At 39.7% G+C, this 21,843-nt stretch overlaps 2 protein-coding genes across 3 annotated transcripts in view; one reads left to right on the top strand and one right to left on the bottom strand.

The window, feature by feature from the left end:
- Positions 1-1,097: 1,097 nt before the first annotated feature.
- On the bottom strand, positions 1,098-5,360 carry cmtr2 (cap methyltransferase 2). The gene is made up of 2 exons (XM_057334099.1): positions 5,124-5,360; positions 1,098-3,703 (listed from the first exon to the last, which is right to left on the bottom strand). The coding sequence occupies exon 2, from the start codon at positions 3,665-3,667 to the stop codon at positions 1,457-1,459; it is 2,211 nt and encodes a 736-aa protein (XP_057190082.1). The 5' UTR covers positions 3,668-3,703; positions 5,124-5,360; the 3' UTR covers positions 1,098-1,456.
- A 3,239-nt stretch (positions 5,361-8,599) lies between these two features.
- The window catches only part of shroom4 (shroom family member 4), a 42,936-nt gene continuing 29,692 nt past the window's right edge, over positions 8,600-21,843 (top strand). The window contains exon 1 of one of the 2 annotated variants that reach the window (XM_057342115.1): positions 8,600-8,851. In XM_057342115.1, the coding sequence (XP_057198098.1) occupies positions 8,699-8,851 (153 nt within the window). In that variant the 5' untranslated portion in view covers positions 8,600-8,698. Of the gene's footprint in view, positions 8,852-21,082; positions 21,203-21,843 lie in introns of those variants that run through there. The other variant, XM_057342124.1, reaches the window with a different exon arrangement.

Consider the following 21,843-nt stretch of genomic DNA (forward strand, 5'->3'; position numbering starts at 1 on the left):
TGTTTCAGTTCCATTGTCCAACCCCTGTATTTGTTTCTAATACTTCTAATTACTATTCCACAAAAAAATCTAACATTTCAGAAAATTTTACACATCAAGCTTGTGCAAAATGGTTGGGATAGCCCTCAATAAAAAAGGTTGAAACAAAATTATCACCACACATTGTCTAGAATTTGTGACACAAAAATAACTGGAATAGTGCATAATTGCTCCTATAGTGCAGACTAGGGCTGTGCAAAAATATCGATACATGTAACTAATTTTTTTCAATAGTGTATCGATAGTGATACCTCTACTATCAGTCATTTTTTTAAATCATGTCATATACGTATATACGGCCAAAAGTAAGTGGAAGTGAGCATGGCGAAAAATATAAGAACGCTTGGAGCTCTCAGAGCTGATATGTGGGTGTGCTTTGGTCTTCAAACTAAGTAATGGAGTAATGAGTTATATAAAATAATGCTGTTTGTAGGCTTCGCAAGTCATGACACAAGTCCCTTGGCTACTGCAGTGCATTAGACAAAACGTTTATTAAGAAAAGTAACAATGACATTTATTGTGCTTTCACGGATGTGACACCAGCAGATTTACAGCACGGATGAACCAGAGGTTTTATACTGCCCATGTTCATTGTTTTAACTGTAATGCACCACAACAGCCAAGTGACTTGCGTGAGCCACCTTATTCCCCTGTGCTACCCACTTGAGGGGCGCAATCCACAGTTTGAGAACCCAAAGCTCTGATCTAAAGGTCCATGCATCACACATCATGGCCACTCTGCAGAGGTAAGGGATGTTTTTACACTTATCCTTACAGAAAACCCCCGGTGGTGCACAGCATGTTGTATTTCTAGCTCTACTTTTCACATTTTCTATTTAATGTATCGCAATATATCGGAAAAATGTGTATCGTATCGAAATACACAGCAATATATTGTACCGTGACCCATCTATTGTGACATGTATCGTATCGGGAGGCACTTGCCAATACACAACCCTAGTGCAGACCCAAACATATTCACAGCCTGTTTACACTAGTTGTTATTAAAGGCACCAACTAAATATTTTAATAGACATTTCATAAAAACACTCCAGAAATTCATTAAGAAAAGGTTTTAATAACTGAGGCACGACTGAAAAGCGGCTTCAGGTGTTAAAATAATACATACTGAAACATAAATATTAAAAGAAACATTTCCGAAACAACTGCACACAAAGTCTTATAAATATAAGAAATATAACCTCTTCAGCATAATCAAAATAAACTTCTCTCCCCAGTATAATACCACCCAGTATAATCCATAATACAACATAAAACATCAAAGGAAGCTCCAAACCTAAATACCCTCTGTGCCACTGGTAAACTGGGGCTGCAATCTGAGTAAACTAAGGTTCGATTACAATTACATACAGTCTAACTGAAAACTATACACTCTGGAGCTAATGAACTATGTGCCCTAGTCAACCTGCATAAGGGCATGCAGATGCTGCCGTACTACAGCGGTGTTGAAAGATGACAGGAAGCGAGGTAATGACCCTTTCAGAAGCTCCTCCAAAGATACAAACTGCAGAACCTGCCTTTCCTGCTCAGGTTTGATTTTCCTCATCCTCTCCATCACGTCCCAAAGAATGTCCAGAAGCTGGGGTAGGACTGACGGTGGCACGAACCCCACGCACAAAAGTGCACCTGGAGGCCAACTGGATGAGCAACGGAACGTGATGTAACGGAAGCACAGGTGGAGCGTAAACACCAGACCAGCGGTGAAACGTGTGAAGGCCGAACATAATGGAATCACCAGGGCTGACCCTTGATGCTGCTCCTTCAGAGCAGAAAACACATCGTGCAGAAGCCGAAGCTGAAAGTCTGGCTGTCCGTCGTGCAATGTGGAATCCTGTACTTCACAGTGGAAGGATTCTTGCAGTAAATCTGGCTGAAACTTAACTCCTTCAAGTGTTCGGTCACACCATGACCGGCTACCCAGCACTAAACAAGATGTGACATCGGGAAGGCTGCAAATCTCAGATAAGATGTCTACAGGGGAGTCAATGCTGCAGGAGCAGCATGTGGGCATAGGATTCGGTTTGTTTAGCTTCAGGTTCTCTTCAAGTGCTTCATTCAAAAAGTCGAGCAATTCTTGATCACAGAATGTGGAACTGCACACTTTTGGCAAGGCAGCTCCCTCAAGGACAAACCAGATTCCCAAATCACACTCATCCAGTGGGCCGCTTAATACTATCTCACAACCTTCCATTCCCACGTGGTGCCCCTTAATGAATCCCCCATGATTTCCTTGAGCAAGACGCTGCTTCCATCCCTGAAGCTTCATCTCTTTGCGCTGATTGAAAGAGCCCATTTGCTTCCTCTCGCTGGGCTTTACCCATCTGGCCACCCCGCCGCGGCAAACCCAGCTTTTCCGTGGGAGGTACTGAACGTTAAAACGTTTTGAATAAAAATCTGCAGCACAATCCCTGAGCTGGTCCAAATGCCTGCGCTGTTCTACACTCATGTGTGCAAAAAGCCTGAGGTTCTCCTGAATTGTACCAATCTGCAATGCATGGAAAAAAGTGCATATCTCTTCATGCTGACTAAGGAATGATTTTGGAATGCAGTGCTGGGGAAAGAGTGCTGTTGTGGATGCCAAATCTGGCCCGTAATTACGGATTAACTTTGAGAGCAACGGTCGTACTGACTCTTTGGCCTGATAGTCCAAACACACTATATAAAGTTCTGAATTTCCAGATTTGCTGGTCCCCGGCTTGAAGATGTTGACAGAACGGAAGCAGCAAGCCAGCAGATAAAGCAGACAGACAGATGAGTGTTCGAACAGCGTGAACATCTTCAGAACAAACGAGCCTCCAATCCCTAACAGCAGCAGAGCACACACGGCTTCGCAATACTGTAGCGGGGCAACTAATGTCTCCTGCTCCCCAGGGTCCCCCTGACAGTCAAAGCTTCCATCTGCCGTAACCAAATGTACAGTAGTCATGTTACTAACAAACCTCTGCAGTTCCAGCAGATGCTTCTGGAGCAAAATGTCCCCGGTGTTGTCAAAACCAAAGAACCACCAAGGGAGGGTGTGCGTGATAAGTCTGTCATCAGTAATGGTGCAACCACGGCCATTGGCTTCGTAGTATGGATTTAGTGTATTGGCAATCCAGTTCCAATCACAGTGCAGGCGATTCGTCTTCAGGAAGTGATTTAGAGCAGATATGAAGGCACCAGGGGCTTCACATAGATGTATGGAGTTCAACTCACAACTTTTTAATGCATTTTCAGGTAAAAGCTGAAAGGAGCCCAAGATCTCATAGAACTTGGCCCAAGCCTGGGTGCATAGCTCTGCGTTGGCAGTGGATCGAAGATGGGCTGTAACGGTGCCCGCTCGGTTGGTAGAACAAGTATGCTGGTGCCATATCGAGAGGTCTTTATCGCTGAGTAGATCCTTCACTTCATTGAGTGATTGTTTTAGGACCTGCAAACGTGGGTGACTCACATTAGGCTGACAGAGCACCACGCTCGGGTCAGGCAAGGTCCATTCTCCTCCAGCAGGGGGAACATATGCTTTGACCTTGCTGAAGAACTGGTGCACCTCTGCAAGTATCTCCTCATCAAAAGTTTCAGGTGCTTTTGCTGGTGCCGTTCTTTTTCTCACTCCCCGGCCCCTGTTCATCCTGCAGTCCTATGTTGAGCGACATAAATCACAAAACTGCAAAAGAAAACAAATTACAGTTTTTCATTAGCACATTAGACAGAATAGGCAGCAATCTGGCAGTACAACAGGGATTTTAGCTGTAATGTTTTTGGCGAGCGTCTGCTAAGTAACAGTAACACTAACAGCAGCTTGCATTAGCGCATCAGTTTGGCTCAGTTAGAGCGCATTGTGCAGGCTAGTATCCAGTTATTTAAGTGCATGTGTCAGTGCAACCCTGCATGCAAAATGACAACATACACATTATATATTAAATTAAATATGTTCTGCCACATTTAACTCACTAAATTGTTTTGTTGTTTTCCACTATATTACATACTTGGAAACTTGCTCCTGATCATTATTTATTTATAGTTTCTATCATCAACTCATGCTAAACACACATAGCCAAATCAAAGTGTAAAAGGGCAATTCCAGCATTATGGATGTTACATTTTTAGTCAAAAACTTGAAATATATATATTTAAAAAATAGATTGAACCATTAGTTTATAATTTACTAAACCCCTAATGAAAGAGTCCAGACATCAGTAAAAAATATAAGTCCACTCCATGCACGAGTTTTCTATTTTAAAAGAGGGGATATTAATGCTTTATGGATGTGACTAAAAGGAATGCACATTTTTGAAAGACAACATATTTTGTAGAATTTCTATGAATTAAAATGTGTAAACCAGAAGCAATAATACCCAACAACTAGAGAATGGACGGCTTTTTATAGAACATAAAACTGTTATTATTTTATATGGAGCATTGTGGATGTGACAGTTCTGTTATGGATGTGACACTTCACTTACCTGACTGCAGAACACTATGCCTTAAAACGCAAAAGACTGCTTTAAAAACTTTAAGAGTCACTTCATATGAGTATTAAAACCACCAAATATTGACATCTGACCTCAGTATGGCTAAACCCCTTGAAAACTTTGCATGGAATTGCTCAAAAGTTTAATAAATAAATAGAATAAGGGTGTAGTATGCATACATGAGCATTTCAGAGGAAATACTCTTGCTCACGCAGTTGCTATTGTTTATGAGCTGTCTGTCTGGCTAGCTTAGCCAACCAGCTAACGCAGCAACAAAATCTTACAAATGCAAATAAAAGCGCAGTGCAAAAATTTAATGAACGTATAAAAAGTAAGTTAATGTTTTTACGTAATCAAGATTTTCATCTGCATGCCCTAATGCACGCGATAGACGGAGGCACAACTGAGGGAAGGAAGCTATCGTTGCTAGAGGAGAGTTCAGGCTAGATGGACAGGACTTGCAGGAAAATACGAGGTGTCGGTTAGGGCCTGGTAAATTTACCAATCGCAGCAGTAACCTAACTACTCAGTATTATTATTCCGACTTCCCTTTCGTTTGCTATCACTTCGTTTGCACACGATAATAACGGAATGCGATCTGTTTGTGCTTACCAAACTCAGAAAACCTTCTCGGTCCCGCATTCATAGCACCGCTGAGTGTAGTGTAACAGTTACTGCTGCAGTATGTGTTGGGTTGTGACAAGAGGAGGTGTGACAAGAGGAGGTGTGACTTTCAGCAGAAGAAACTCTATTGAGATTAATGCGAAGGCCAATTAATGTGCATATGCTTTTCATCAGTTCAAATGAGCAGTCGAGACATATGCCTTTTGCATTTATTCTTTCTCTAATCTCTGTGCAGAGAAAAAGAAATGTCATAAGTTACAATAACATAGATGACTGATCTCAATTAGCTGTAGGCTGTACTGATCATTCAAGCATCAAGCTCATTCGAGCACTACACGCACGCGCACACGCACAGTACACACACACGCACACGCACGTACACTACAGTTTACATTTAGAAATTGTATTGGCGCAATCTTTTGCTATTGCATTGAATCGTCCCCCCCCCCCCAACATGCTACAGTAGCCTATTTGTTGAGGGAGGTTCACTGTCCAAGTCTAGTATGTCTTACAACTAAATGCATTTTAGCTAACAAAATGTATGGAATTCAAATAGTGTCAAGTATATCATGGAAAATCTATAAAATGTAGCCACTAAGCATTATGAGTGTGTGAGATAAGAGCCATGCAGAGAAATTCCCCCGGCTCAGCATATTAGAAGCATGGGGGGGCTGCATGTGCAAGTGTGATTTTAAGGCACAGTAATCTGTTAGGGTCAGGTCATGCCTATAAATGACAAACTGCTCGCATGAATGGAGCAGGATATTGCCATGGTGACAGCAGGCAGATTTTAACCCGAACTGTCCAAGCAGAACAGAAAAATGTCAAGGGAAGAATTGAGTCCTGTGTTTAAAGTGGCAGTAAGTGAAAATAAAAGCAATAGCAATATTGTATACAAATTATATATACATTTTTACTATAGGCCTATGACAGAGATAATCAATAATATAAATGCACAATTTTTACTCCACCTCCTTACAGTGATCAATAGACAAGCCATTATGCTGTTGAGAACTAACAATAACTAACAATAAATACATAACAATAAGAGGACAAACAGAAAATAAGAATAAGTGAGGAAATGTGTCTGAAAAGTGTGTTTCATAAGATCTTACGCCAACTGACCCGGAGACATTATTGTCAAAGGGAACACTATTTAGATGACCAGAACTGAGCTGATGTGTGGGTGCTGTCATGCATAAATGTACAGTTTAATGTATGTGTGCAAAGTGTGTTCATCGAAGTGGGGAAACTTGTGCTTAAATGTGCGTTCAGCTGTCTCATATGAATGTGCATTCATGTGCACGAGAGCTGTGTTTAAGTGAGCACACTTAGAAATCTTGTTGATTAGAAAGTGGAATGAAAAGACAAATATAAAAGAATTACGGAAAATGAAAAGCCTTATAGTGAGAAAAATCCTGACAATCTATTTTTTAGTTCTGTTCTCTTGTACACACAACCTTCTATGGTGTTTTCAATTGACAAAGTGATAGCTGCCAAAGTGAAGGGAAATACTGAGAGAAAGGAGTACGTGTTTTTGGCAGGGTACCTAAACTCAGGTGGCTCCCTGGGGTATTGTCAGTCTATTTTTAGCAGGATCTATGAACATAAATGCAATATAATATACATTACCATGTCTTCAGATGTGAATAAAGACCTTACACGATGAAGCGTAATGATTTAATACATTAGAATAAGCTATTTCTATCTACATACACGACGGGTCCCCTTACATGGAATTCTCCATGTTGTTTCTAAAGTAGCCCTAAACTGACAAACTGCTCTACAGACTGCATTTCATAAATACGTTATCTCCTTCGGCAATGAAGCTAAAAGGGGTGGAGTAAGCCATTGGTTGCATTGGTTGCAATTCGCAACCTCGCCTCTAGATGCCACTAAATTTCATACACTGGACCTTTAAGTAAACTGAAAGTCTGCTAAATGACTACTTATGCATATACAGGGTCATATCTTATTTTGTAGGTCCACAACTTGAGTCCCTCCGCAGTAAGAGTGATCAATGACCTACTCTAGTATGTGTTCCTAAAGGACAAACTAGTGTAAAACAGTGACTATAGTCATTTATGATATACAAGATAGCTTTGCATCTCATATTACTTATTGTACTACATCACAGTTTGACATATATATTAGGCCATATGAATTTTAGAGTTAATTGAGAATGAAAGCTGGCTGAGACCCATCTGATCTCTACCCTGCAGTGAGGAATTGTGTTGCTATCAAACAGATAAATGGGGACTGAGGAGCACCTGGAGATGAGCTCTTTACTGTAATCTGCAGCACCTCCTAGTGGCAAGACGACTCGCTCCCACCGATAATTTTAAGTGTTCAATACAATGACGTAAGGGTTCATGTCATATACTTAATGAAAGCCTACTACATTTCTGTACAATGCGTTTTACTTTCTGTTTACATCCTATGAAAAAACAGCTCACCCAGAAGCTGTGATCGTCTGATGCTTTATCTTTAATTGATGAAACATAGCCCGATGTACTTCGCACAATGTCCCATACTCAACATGAAAAGCTCTCCATCGCTTCTCCACACAAGATGAAACAACAGCCCCTCCTAGCGGCGTGCTAAAAGTTTTAAAGAATGTGTACAATTTAGCGCCATGCTTTATCCCATCTCTTTCGTTGTTTCTCTGTGTCCTTAATCTTTTTATTTATTAAATAGCCCTGAATGGCAATAACAGTGCCTTTATTGCGGTTTTGGGAATAGATGCGTAAACCAATTGCACCTCAGGTTTAGTTTCGATTCCAGTGAGGAATTATTGTTCAATTTATAGTTCAACTTTTACACAAGAGGAATACATTTTGAATGTTGTTGGTAACAAGAAATAATGTATCGTAAACATACTTAAGTATTCCATAACTATGCTTTGCCCTATCTTTAGGCTGCATGTTTTGTTTCACGTGTCATATCACATATCGTGTCCATTTTCTCTTACATTTTTGTATTTTCTGCAAGTTTCCTCACTGCAGTCCTTATACACATACACAGAGGTGACCTGACTATGATTTTTGCATCTGTCTTAACGGAGTAGTGATTACGACTTCACGATAACATAGTTGAAATAACAATGGAGTCTCAACATCGCCATCAGTCGTTTTGCTGCACAAACAGAAATCTCACGGTTGGATAACTTCACTCCACTGACTTATTTGAAAATGTGTTTACATGCTCATGTGAAGCGCTGCTTGGTTTCACTTGTGTCATAGATTTCAGTAGTTTGAAAATCAAGAGTTGATAACGGCCAACTTTTACGAGTTTTCCCAGACAGTCGGACAATGGCTATACAGCGTGTACAATGATCCCGCCCATCGGATGCGTGCATTGGTCAGTCAGAGTGAAGCCCTTTCCTAAGTGGGCGTTTCAACTGTCATTCAAATGTACTGTTCGGTCTCGACCACTTACTTCCTCCGCTAACAGTCCATGGAAAGCCCATCACCGGCCAGCCCACCGCCTGTCCTCTCATGCCTGTAGACTCCGGTTGTTGGTAGGGTAACGTTAGTAATGACTGAGTTGGGATTGCACGGCGAATGGACGGAGTTGAATGCACAGAAGTTATAATGGAGACCGTGGAGCAGCTGGTATCTTTCCAGCACATCCATGTGCAGCTGAACGGTGGCGCGCCGTGGGGATTCACTCTGAAAGGAGGACTGGAGCACGGCGAGCCGCTCATCATTACTAAAGTAAGACCGCACTTCACAAAGAGCGAGAAACTCCTGCTACATGCTCGTATGTGTGCGTTAAGTCCTGAACATAGTGCGCCGAAAGTTAAAACTTATGTCGCGTTACCGCTCTTGCAGTTTGGTTTAAATGTAACGGTCCATTCATTGATTTGTTTAACGTTAGTCACTTGTTGATCTTGTGAGTGACACATATTTTTGTGACACTCTGCATTTAAAATTTCTCTAAAATGTTAAATAAATAGTTTATCTCAGCTTTTATTACTCTTATAACAATTACTAGACATTGTTAAATTATAATTGCCGTTTTATCCTTATTATTTACTCTCTATGATAGGTGGGAAAGCGTATTGGTTCAAAGTTCGTGTTATAGTTTTTTATTTGAATAGAACAAAACTGCACTTGGGAACTGGATGTGGGAATATAAAGTCAGCCTGTGACAATAATTGTTATAGATTTCCCGTGTGCACACCATGTGGACTGCTGCTTGCTTGCTTGCTGCTGTGTGTCATCGACTCATGAACTCTTTTTCATATCTTTACTTCGCTGTAAAACCTACTGGGACTTGTGCAGTAGTTCAGATGAAACCCATAAGGAGACAGAAGCAAATGAGTCATATTTAAGATCTTTATGTGTATTAATAAACTTATAACTTCAAGGTATTACCTCAACATTAAATAAAACCTCATCCCTTGGCAGGGTTATGTTATTTTTCCTTAAGGGGAGGTAAGGGAATGTGTTTTTTATTTCCCTCCTTCCACCCTCCATTGCCATTCCAACTGCATTTTACCAAACAATGTTGATTTATTTTTCTTCAATTAAGATGTTTTGGGAGTCAGGACCCCCAGAGATCACATTCCTAGACTCTGCCCCTTGAACCAGCATTGCGGGGGGTTGATGGGGAGAGCCTGGTATGCGGAGTTGGTCTGACAGAGAAAAGAACTTAATATGGTTTGCGCCTCTTTCAGCTTTACTTTGCAGTTGTTCTGCTGGTACACAAAACCCTGTGCATACATGAAGTTTGTTCCATCTGTAAATTTGATAAATTGCATCTTTTAGCTCCGCAGTGAGTAATGTGCTTTAATACTTGGCATTCAAAAATGGTATTGTGCCTTTTATCAGTCCCAGGCCTTTGACATTTCAATGTCAGTTAGCTCAATCATTGTTTCTCAATGCTTCACCAGCGTGACTGAAATGCAGTCAAGATGAATATTCTACCATCTGAGAAAAGAGCCAATGTTGTGTGCATGCAGATTTTTGACACTTGAGTTCAAAAGGAGGATTCATGCCTTTGCAGTTTTGTTTGACTTACAAGTACACAACGCTGTCAGTATTGTTGAATTAATATTGAACTGTTTCATTTGATATCAATGAGTAGGGCTCAATAGGTGGCTGGTTCATTGTCAGTAAGCAGAGTGTCAACCCTCTGCTTTTGGAGCTGGATCCCGGCCAATCTGATAACCTCATGTTCACTGGCTGGTCTTGTAACTGCTTAACTTGAAACACATGCTTTGTCTGACACAGTCTGTGTATCTGTGTGTGCCTCTGTATCAACTTGCTTATAAGGACTTTGTTTGGAATTCATCATAAATATGACATTTGGTGTTCCCTTAGTTCTGGGTTTACCTTGTTTGTCTCATTTTGCCTGAGCCTTATGGTTCCAGTGACTGGGAGTTTTTTCATCTGATTTGGAGGCAGAGCACAATGTTTGCCTGGAATCCTTATCCTTTATCCTCTATCTCTCATCATTGCATCCAGAGGGCATTTATTTCTAAACGCATAGGGCTCTCTGTAGACATTTATCTCGAACAGCAAATTTCAGGATCTGGTGCCCAGGGCTAGACAGTAGACACAATACTCCCCCGGCGTTCATGTCATGCTCAAATTAAAATCGCACATGTGGTCATGCTGTCCTGCAGCCGGAAGACAAATAAATCCGCATTCATAAATGACAAACAGTAGCTAGCTGTACATTTTGTGGAAAAATCCATTTTGATAGAATATAAAATTCAGTAAAGAACTTGGTTAAATGTTACTCAGTTTTTTTTAAGCAACTTGTTTACTGCGTGACAAAACGTTGTGTCTGAAATTTGTAGTGAAAAATATATTTAAAGCGTTTGTTTACAAAGAACGCCACATTTTCCACATTTGTACCCAAACAAACCCCCAAACCTCAAAGGCACTGAATTTGATAGTGATGGAACATGAAGAGGCTGATTTTATGTATAAAAAAACTGATTGTTAGCTTTTTTCAAGCCCTCTGACCACTTTATTAGTCATCCCTCCCTCACAATCCCTCTTTTTTGTCCTCATTTCAGGCTGGAGAGATGGAAACATTGTGCATTTCCTTGCATTGTGCTCTTTCTTCCGTGAAGTTTATGTAGACCACATGGCACTCCAGTCATCCCTCTCTCCCCACTTCTAATTGGTCAGTGGAACGTATTCTCAGGCACTGGAGTTTTGAGGTGAAAGAGAGAAAATTTTGGACAAAGAAATGGAAATGTTTTACTATGGCAACATTTGAAGGCTTAGAGTTTGCTTGCAATAGAGAGCGGTGGTGAACACGCACTTTTTCAACAGCCATGATTCCGGAAGTATTTTTTCCATTGTTTTTTTCCATAGGTATGTCAATAACAGTATGACCTTGGAATTAAAGACAACGGGTATTTTGTAAAGGGGAAAAAACAATTGTAAGTTTATCATAACATATTCAAATACAAACATGATAGTGGTTTACTCAAGAAAGAAAGTTTTTTCAAAGTTTAAATTTACTTTTACCTGTTTTAGCTGTTACCTTGTAAAATTTATACATTATAGTTTATAACTAATTTCTCTGTGGCATAAAATAAATGAAGAGCGTCGTCTGACAATTTTCTTTTGCCCCAGTGTTTATATTAAAAGTTATTTCACTTCAGTGGCAAAGAGGACATATCCATAGCCATAAAAGTGAAATCACTGAACCTAAACGTAGGGTCCCGATAAAAACGCAAATTTTAGAAGAAAATTTCAGCATCTAAACTCTTCGAATAAGATTTTTACTTCCAGAACATGCCAGTCATTGCAGTTCCATCCCAGGTTTATTTCCTTGTTTAAATGAATCTTTGTTTAAGATTGGATTACTTCCCCATTCCTGTTATTCAGTAACAACTTGCTTCTTATCACTGGATAGATTCCCAAAATCGCAAACCTTTTTGGTTTGGTCTGACTCTGCTGTATGGAGCTCTTCAGCACTCGCAGGTATCGCTTGCATTTACAACTGTTATTGCAATTAGCTTTAATAGAGTAAATAAGTTGTTTCTTCGATTATTTGATGAAAGGCAGTTTGTTTGAGTGGTTTATTGATTGTGGTGAAGTCAGCAGCTGGTTAGGGGTCTGGGAAGGATCTGATATGTGACAGGAATGTGAGCTTGGCTCCCGTTGCCGTTGCCTTTGCCTTGGGCAGCGAGGCTTTGTTGGTGGGAGAGATATTGGGGTCTTATTGCCTGAGCCCCTCCACCACAAACACTCAGCACTGTTTCCACATGGTCTTCTAAACAGAGCCGGGAGTGACAGGACTTCTAATCAGCGAGGCGTGTGTGTGAGGGTTTTGGGCGCTTCATGCGTGTTTGTTCTCAGAGTGAATGGTTTAACAGAATAGGAAAGATTGCGGTAAAGCATACGATTTGAGATTAGGACCGTGTAAAATTGTGACTGATTACATATATGGAGTCATTTATGTCGTAATTAGACATTTGCCGTTCGTCCCACTGCAGCCTGATGAAAAAGTTTGCGGTTCTCTCAGGATCTTCTGTGAAGACACATGGTAAATGATAATCAGGGAGTCAGCTTTCAAGCTTGACCACATCAAACGCTCCACCAAACTTTTGTCGGCCAACCTTGTATCCAACATTTGGGCTCAACCAGCCGTCAAAACCACTCCAAAGTCCTTTTTACTCCAAGGGAGGTGAGTCTGGGGGAGGGGGGTAGCTGAGGGGACAAGGTCACTTCACACACATTACAACCTCAAATGGCTCACTATAGACCTATTCATGAATGAGAGGAAACAGAGGCGTGACGGCTCCTAAAATGAGCCATCATGAGGCCCCTGTCTGTTATGACAGTGATGGATCAATCCAAGTTAACTTCGGTCCAAAGGTTGCTGACTTTGTCACATCCCCCTATTGTTCTTTTCGGAAACAGGACCTGCTATATGCTCAATATTTGCAATCGAGTCGCTATCAGAGCAATAGGATGATGTCAATTGGGGTTGGGTGAAAAATTGTATTTCTAACTATTGGGATTTCATGTTCTCATGCTATGTTTTTTTATTCATTTTTTCCATTTATTGTTTTTGGAAACTGATCGACATTAGGAGCAGATCTGTGTGAAGGAGAAACACTGAAGCATTAGGTCAACACACATGATTATTTATGTTCCACCAAAATTGGACAAAACTAAAAAAAAAAAAAGAATTGGCAAAACCCCTAAAGTGCAATTCAGATGAAAGGGGAGTAAAACATTGCAATATATTAGCGTTTTAAGTAACTATACACTAAACGTTCGTGATCCAGATATTGATATAATTTCCTATTGCAAATTCCCACTCCAGCCGAGCATGCCAACATTTTGTGTGCATTTGGATTATGAATCGTACATTCAGTTCTTGCGTACGAACGATTCCATTGCTGTAATAACACCCCAATTCACCAAAGTAATTTATTGCCAAATGCACTGGGAAGTAGTTTGATGTTCATTTAATTTGCCTCTCGTTGAACTTTGCTAAAACAAAGACGATATCTGCCCGTCAGGAGGCTTCTTCTTGGCTGCACTTCAAAAATGGCTTCTGACCTCTCGAGGAGAAACACGTTGTTTTAAGAGCACACACACTGCTGTTTCTGGAACCGCATCAAAAGATTGAGGTTCTCCCAGTTTATGCCGAAGACATGATTGATCGCTTTGGGATGTTTGTGGAAACATCTACAAGCGGTGATACGTGTTGTCCTGATGACTGGGAGAATTTAAGTTTTAAGTGAGTCTAATAAGCTGTACTGATTTACGATCAAGTGACAGAACAATAAAGTCATGTTGGTGATATTGGTGTCATGAATGTTAAAATTGGTGTGTTTATACTCCATGAGAATGGCAATAATGTCATCTTATTTGAGCTTTCTGTGTTTTTGTTTAGAGGTGTTGTCATCATGGCAATATAATGTAATGTATAACTCTATTAATCGGCAGAAGGTATTATAATTCTGTTTCTGAATAGATTAAAACGTAACTTTGAAAAATAGGATTTTGTTTTGGTAGGATTTTAGTAATTTGGATTTTATTTAAAGGGATAGTTGGGGGGAAGTTGTTTCAAACCTATATACATTTTTTTTGTTCCACTGAACACAAAAGAAGAATGTTGTAACTAGGGATGTAACGATTCACCGTGAGCCGGTTGAAAATCGGTTATAATGAGTGACGATTCAAATCGGTTGAGGTGTGAACTGAATCGCAATACATTTTTTGAACAGCAGGGGCCGCTATTTTCACTGCAAACCTAAACGTGGATGCTGATATTTCTTAACTGCAAAAAAATCCAAGAAAAGCACAGACAGTATTAGTTTGTTTATATTAAAGAGACTTTTTCTATTATTAATTTGTTATAAAATTGCAGTTTAGTTTTGTTATTTGAAATAAAACATTATTTTATTATACAAAGAAACGTGAAGCATTTAAGAAATAATGCAAGGGAAGTTTCTAATTTGTTTCAACTCATTTTTTAAAAATAAATCGTGAGTAAATCGTGAATAAATCGCATCGTGAGATCAGAATCGTGACTCGCATCGCATCGTGAGCTGAGTGAATCGTTACATCCCTATTTGTAACTGAACAGTTCTGGGGCACCATTGACTTCCATAATAGTAAACAAAACTACTATGGTAGTTAATGGTGCCCCAGAACGATTTTGTTTTCTACATTATTCTAAATATCTTCTTTTGTGTTCAACAGAACAAAGACATACAGATTTGAAATAATATGAGGGTGAGTCAGTTTTCCTTTTTGGGTGAACTATCCCTTAAAGTGTGAGTTTGCATGTGGATGGGAAAAGTATCAAGCCAGATCTCCACTCATGTTCAGCTGGTACGTTGGTTTAAGAAGGAAGTCCCCCCAGACAGCATTTGGCAGTTGTAGAAAGCAAACAAATTGTGGAATGTGATAAAATGTTTCTCCACAGAGACATTCCTTCCTCACTGAGTCTCCCCTTAAAACAAAACATGCACTGCGAAGCGTGAGCGTGTGCGTTTGATGGCCAAAACGACTCTTTATGTGCAACCACTTTTATTTATTTACCCCTTCTTAATCGTTGTTTGTTTTCCACCACATTTGTTTCGTTTCATTTCTTTCGCATTTAATTCATTCCTGTTTTTGCGCATTCACATAGGCCTCTTCTGTAAATGTAGGTCAGTGGCTGTTGATTCAGTTGCAGTGGTGACCCGTAGCTGTGTGTCACACCTTTAAAGTCTATAAGCACAATGGAACTTCAGAGTCAGTCGGGCGCAGCCGTAGCTCAGCACTGAGGTAGCGCTCTCTCATTTTCCCTTCAGCCTGAGCCTGAATGAAGCCTTTGTCACCCTCTGTCTCTCCCACCTTTTCTCTCTCGCTCTCTCTCTGTTTCTCCCACCACCCCCCACTCTTCTGACTTATCTCATAAATGAAGGAGCCAGAAGCCGGCAGCATTATTCTCATCCACTCTGACCTTGAATGCATCCGAGTGTGTCACTTTCCAGGTTACCCTACGTACCGAGGTCTTAACGCTCAGGAAAAATCACCCTTCCTGTGGTCTGGATGTTTCACGCCCATCGTCTCCTCCCTGTGTATGAGGTCAGGGCAGCTCAAGGACAGAGTTGTCTCGGCCTGCAGTGGTGACTTAAGATACGAAAGGAAAACATTCTGATAAGCACTTTGTTCTTAGCGGGAGGGGCTTTGCTTCTGCTTTGCTGTAACGCTGAGGTGTTTTCTGTGTGGACAGATAAAGGAACTTCAGGGAGGATAATACATATGTCAGTCAGTCGGGTTGTGTTGTTGAGTGGTGGCTTAAATCCTTGGCGAACAGTAGACAAAGACATTGCTGGGAGGGGGGGATTCAGGGCTCACCACCTCATTCTTGTCTCTTTTATGAGCGGCAGAAAACTGCGACTCGGGCCTGATGCTTGAATGCATTTACTGACCAGCAGCTTCCTGGGCTGTGAATACATCTGCTCTTCAGTCTATGTTGTGGTGCTCAAATGCCTCCATTAATGAGATGTTATGAGATGACGCTGACGCTCGGTTAATGACCTAACTGAATTTCAAACACATAACCTAAATAGAGATGTAACTATTCACCGTGAGCCGGTTAAAAATCGATTGGTCGGTTGAGATGTTAAATTAATCGCAATACATGTTTTGAACAGCAGGGGCCGCTGTGTTTACGGCAAAGTCGGAAAACGTGGATATGCTGATATTTCTTTAAAAAAAAAAGGAAAAGCACAAAGTCTTAGTTTGTTTATATTAAAGAGATTTTTATATTATTCATTTTTTATTTGATTTGGAATTTGTTTTAAAATTGCAATTTAGTTTTGTTATTTGACATAAAAGATATTTTTATTTTACAAAGAAATGTGCAGTATTTGAGATATAATAAAAGCGCACGTGTTCATTTCTAATTTGTCTAAACTCATTTTATTTTAAAAGTTGTACCGTGAGATCAGTATTGTGAATCGCTTCGTGAGCTGAGTGAATTGTTACATTCCTAAACATAAGTCACATAATCAAACTGTTTCACCGAACACAACACAGTTGCTCCAAGACAATCTCTCTGCAATTCTTAACAATTTTACAAGGTGGCTAATTTGTACGATCTCATTCGCACATTGCAGTACGATTTGCTTTCGTGCCAGTGATGTTAGATTTAGGGGCGGGGCTTAAGTATAGCTTTTTCTAATAATTGTACATTTTTTAAGATTCACATTGTACGACTCATGCTGGTTGCTTTATACATTGCCATTCTTCAATGTTCTCTGTTTTTCTAACGGTCAGTCTTTATGTATTGTATCAACTTTGTACTTACATTTACATTTATTCATTTGGCAGACGCTTTTATCCAAAGTGACTTACAAGTAGGAGAGCATATAAACATTTTGTCAACAGATTATACCTTAATCATCATTGTAAAAAAATCACTAACTTTCTTTAGGCTATAAAGTAGTGGTAAATGTTACAAAAAACATTGCAAAACACAATATTAGTTAAAGCTGACATCTGTAATTTTTTCATTTAAAATGAACAGAGATAAGTTATTGAGCAAATACATTAAAGATCAGTGATGCTAACTGTCTCCTTACCTTACCCCGATTTATAATGGTAAGATTATAATAATAATTTAAAAGTTCAGCGGCCAGGTCAGATTTTGTGGGAAATGTTAATTTGACGTCATTTCACTTAAACCCATGAATAGGGATGCACCGATACCATTTTTTTAAAGATCAAGTACAAGTACCGATATTTTTTCTGGTAGTCGCCGATACCTATAACCGATGCCTGTATAATGTACAATAATGTTAATAAACCAGTATCTTACTGGTACATTTTCTTTTTTCTTTTGTTTTCAGGTCTACTTAAATTTAAGTACTATTTTTTAATTAAGTTCTATTTTTTATGATAAGTAGCACAATTTTACTAGCACATTTACTTCAGTTTACTAAAGTAAACAATATACTCTGTGGTCAAATTATAAAAAAATTAAGGCGGGTGGTATGGTAAAATGTGAGTGTATTGTAACTTGTTCAAGTTAACCGGACTTTTATTTTGACGGATCGCCGTAAATGGTGTTTGTTATGTGTTCGTGGCCTCGTGCAGTGAAACGCTGGTGCTAAAAGCTCCACAAGCACAATGCGTTCAGTACACGCAATGCGTTCAGTACTCTTTCATACACGGTAACGCAAAACAAGCAGAATACATATTTAAACAGTATCTGAATATTTCGTTAGCTGTTAGCTGTTCAGTGCTAATTTCTTATTAGGAAATGCCTGGATTCCTCGATTCCGTTCGCGTTTTCCGCATTGCGGAAATCATAGGGCTCTATGTATGTCACGTGAGGTATCGGTCTTTCTTTGGTATCGGTGTGTCATTACGAGTACGAGTAAACTGCAATTTTATGTTTTAAACAGAGATGGCGTAGAGCAGCAGGAGTTTGAATTGTGGAATTTAAGTTTTAAATTAAAAAACGTACATTTCGATTTTCATCTTAAAATGTGTAAAACACCTTGATTTACAGTCTTGCATGAAAAGTGCTGTATATATAAATGATCCCAGAGTGAAGATGCCAAAGAAAACAGCAGGAAGAAAAGTTTAAGGTTCCTGGAAGCTTCTTGAGGAGGGAATGGCAGCTGTTAGGACTCGTCTCATTGAGGCCAGTGGCGGTTTCTGTGCACTGGGGGGTTACCAGAGTGACACTGACTGCTTTTCATTGCTGTGGAATGAAAACAAAGCCTGGGATAGCTCTCTGTCTGTGCGTATATATGTGTGTATAAGGGTATGTTTGTGTTTTTTGAATGGATGTTCTGAATCACATTGTGGACTTTGGCATTTGGTATTAATTTTCACATTGAATATGTATAAACAGAACACATGCAGTGGAACAATTGGCTATGCACTAAGCCAGTGGGAAACATTATTATGTTTCATGAAAGGAAAGACGCCTGATAATAAATACATGGCATGTTGTTTGTTAGATTTAGGTCTTTCACTCGTTTTATATTAGTGCGCAGGAGGATAAGGGTTTTCCCAGTTTTAGTCTATTGGAAATTACATTGTAGAAGCCTTTTTCTCTATGACCTTTTTAAAATTACCCTAGCAGAAATACTTAAGTGTGAATGTTAGTTTTGCGTTTGGAGCACAGTCATTCCCACACAAACGTGTGACTTACTTTCAATTCCCTTTCCTTGCTCCAGTTGCTGTGATGCCTGTTGTTTTTTCCTTCAGGAGCAAAAGCGAGCCAAAAACCCATGCTCCCCACACTTTCTAGATCTGCCTAGAATGTCTTCATCTCACACACTTCCCAATTTTCCACACACTTTCTTCCTTTTCATTCTTTCGCGGGAGGACCCAAAATTACTTATTGGTTCCAATCACCTGCTGTGCAGTGACAGACTTGTCAGGGGTCAAATCAACAATGGCAGTTTTTTTTAACAAATTACAGGTAACACTTTTCAATTATTTTCTTAACATTAGTAAATGCTTTAACTAACATAAACTAACAATGAGCAATTTAGTTTTTTTGTATAGTTAGCTTATAGATTTTTTTGAACATGGATTTATTAATGTTAGTTCATTTTAATACAGTTATTCATGTTAGTTCATGGGGCATTAACTAATGTTAACAGTTACATTAACGTTTAAAATGGTTTAGTAAATGCTGAAAATAACATGAAGTTAGATTAATAAATGTATTGAAGTATTGTTCATTGTTAGTTTATGTTAGCTAATGCATTTACTCATTAACAAATACAACCATATTGTAAAGTGTTACCAAATCTTTGGTTAATTCGTCTTTACTGTCATTAAATCTTTTGACATGTACATTTGCTCACTCCTAAAATTGTTGTTTTGTGTGTGGCTATACATTTCTTTTGTTGGAATTTGGTCAAGTAAAACAACTCTCTTAAAGGGGTCAATTGACACGGCTAAAACAAATATTATCGTTTGTTTTACATGCAATGCAGTGTGTATACACGATTTAAGGTTCAAAAACGCTGTATTTTCCTTATACCGTGCATGTTTGTATCTCTCCTTTGCCCCGCCTCTCTGAAACGCGCAGATTTTTTACAAAGCTCATCGCTCTGAAAAGCGAGGTGTGCTATGACTGGCCAGTTAACCAGTGCATAGTGATTGGTCGAATACTGCAAGCGTGTGACGGAAATGTAACGCCTCTTACCATATTTGGACCATCAGGTTCCAACGCAATTGTACTGACAGGTACGCCCACCTTACTTGCATATACATTTGGGCGGTCTTAGTCAAATCATACCATGAACTGACGTAGATTTGTGGGGGTGTGGTTACACGAGGCGTTTCATGCAGGTCTGGGTGAGCATTCGCTTTTAGATAGAATGCATCTTTTGTTCCGACACTTTCATTTTTGCAATTTTACGTGTCTAATACATGCATGGGCAACTTAAAACACACCAAAGACACATAAAGCACGTGTTCGTGCCATATGACCCCTTTAAATTATAGCGATTATTGCCCAACATGAATATGGAGGAGGGTTGCTACACCCCTGTCAAGAGTATTTATCTGGATTCTTATACAAGGAGAAAAGAGAGACTTGGTTGAAGAACAGATGTTGGATGTGTTAATCATTGTCATGGCACCGTCTCTCTCTCACGCACATACATACACTGTTAAGAGATATAAGGACGTTCCATATATGAATGCTTGGGAACACTCGAACACAGTTCGACCTCATGCAGCATAATATACTGTACTAATATAAAGTTAAGTGTATGAATGTCTCTCTGTCATACAGACACAGGTCACTTTTATACTCTGAGGCTGATTCTGGTCTGCGTATTTCTGGCAGCTCTCTGTTAGTGGTTTTCTGACTGGGGAAACCATTACAGGCATTGATAAAGCAGCGCTTGTTTTAGAGAAGTGTTTTTGGACAACCCTCCTCTCAGGCATTTCTTCACTAAAGGTCCCGCTGGAAAACTTGTGAATTACTGCTGAAAAACGGGGGTTTTCTTCTGACATATATTGTAGGTCCTGTGAAAAATGTTATGACAGGTTCCCTTACAAATGAGTTTATTCAAAGGCTGAACCTTCATAGATTAATGTCAGTCAATGTGAAATACTTGCTCCGCTTTTATGAAACGTTCTCAGTTTTTTCTCTTTCTCGCATTTCACTTTGAAAACCACTTTGCAAGGAGCAGTTCTTTTCCTCCGTGTCCAAATGTTTCCTATAAAACGGGCAACTGTGTTCCCCGTGTTCTTTTGCTCTTTGTGTGTTTGGCAATGCTTGCTTGGAACCTTCAGGTTACTAGGCAGCTCAGGCAACCCCTTCTTTTGGCCAGCTGTGGCACAATGGTGGGCAGCGAGCCAGGCTGGCAAAGACCTGAAACACACCCTGTTATTTATAGAGCGAGGGGGGGGGGGGGGGTGACCTCATGCCGCCGGCGCGAAGACCAGGACTGATGCTGGGACTGAGAGACAGGGAGGCCATTCTTTTCCAGCTGCAGAGGCCCGTGGGCCATATAGACCTCATACTGACTACAGATCGACTTTTACTCTTGTCTGGTTGTCATGATGAATACAAGAACTGGGCTGATTCCTGATGTTTACGTGCAGGTAAAAATCACACTGTTTACTGGCATGATTAAAATTATTGTAGCCCTTGCTGCATTGCATGACAATTTTGCCCAATTTTTGTTTTTTTCCCAGCTACTCCAAATAATAAGATTTGATAGATAGAAAGTTGAAATATTAAATGATTTGCAAGAATTTTTTCAGTGTTATTTAAGTTTGGACTAGCACTTGTGATGTACTACTGATTTAAATAATAGAGCTTGCTTTTCTGGATATGTGTTTACAATTTATAGTAGTACAGTAGAAGATTTGGAAATGGAGAAAAATGTTGTATTATTGCAAACATTATTGCATTATTGCAAACATTATGTTCAGCATCTGGATCAAACCCGTCAATTCGTCAGATCTAATACAATATATGTTTTTAAAGAGTGTATGTGTGTACATTTTAGTCATTTGGTTTCATGATTTAATGTGCAAGTATCTCGTTCAGACAAGTTGAAATATCAATTCATGATTGTATCTAGTGTGTTATTCTTGGTCATTTTATTTGCTTTGTGCTGGAATTAGCAAACATTGTAGTGGGTGAGGTTTGGACGTACTTGCTTCATCGCTGTCCGACGCAGACACTAGACACTCTCCCTCCCTTCTGTGCTCCCAAAGCCTGGGTGTGTGCTTGCATT

Source organism: Triplophysa rosa, linkage group LG1 (genome assembly GCF_024868665.1).
Source record: "Triplophysa rosa linkage group LG1, Trosa_1v2, whole genome shotgun sequence".
Taxonomy (NCBI): Eukaryota; Metazoa; Chordata; class Actinopteri; order Cypriniformes; family Nemacheilidae; genus Triplophysa; species Triplophysa rosa.

Excerpts from the sequence above, each read along its gene's own strand:
- cmtr2 (XM_057334099.1), bottom strand. The coding sequence starts at position 3,667 with ATGAACAGGGGCCGGGGAGTGAGAAAAAGAACGGCACCAGCAAAAGCA.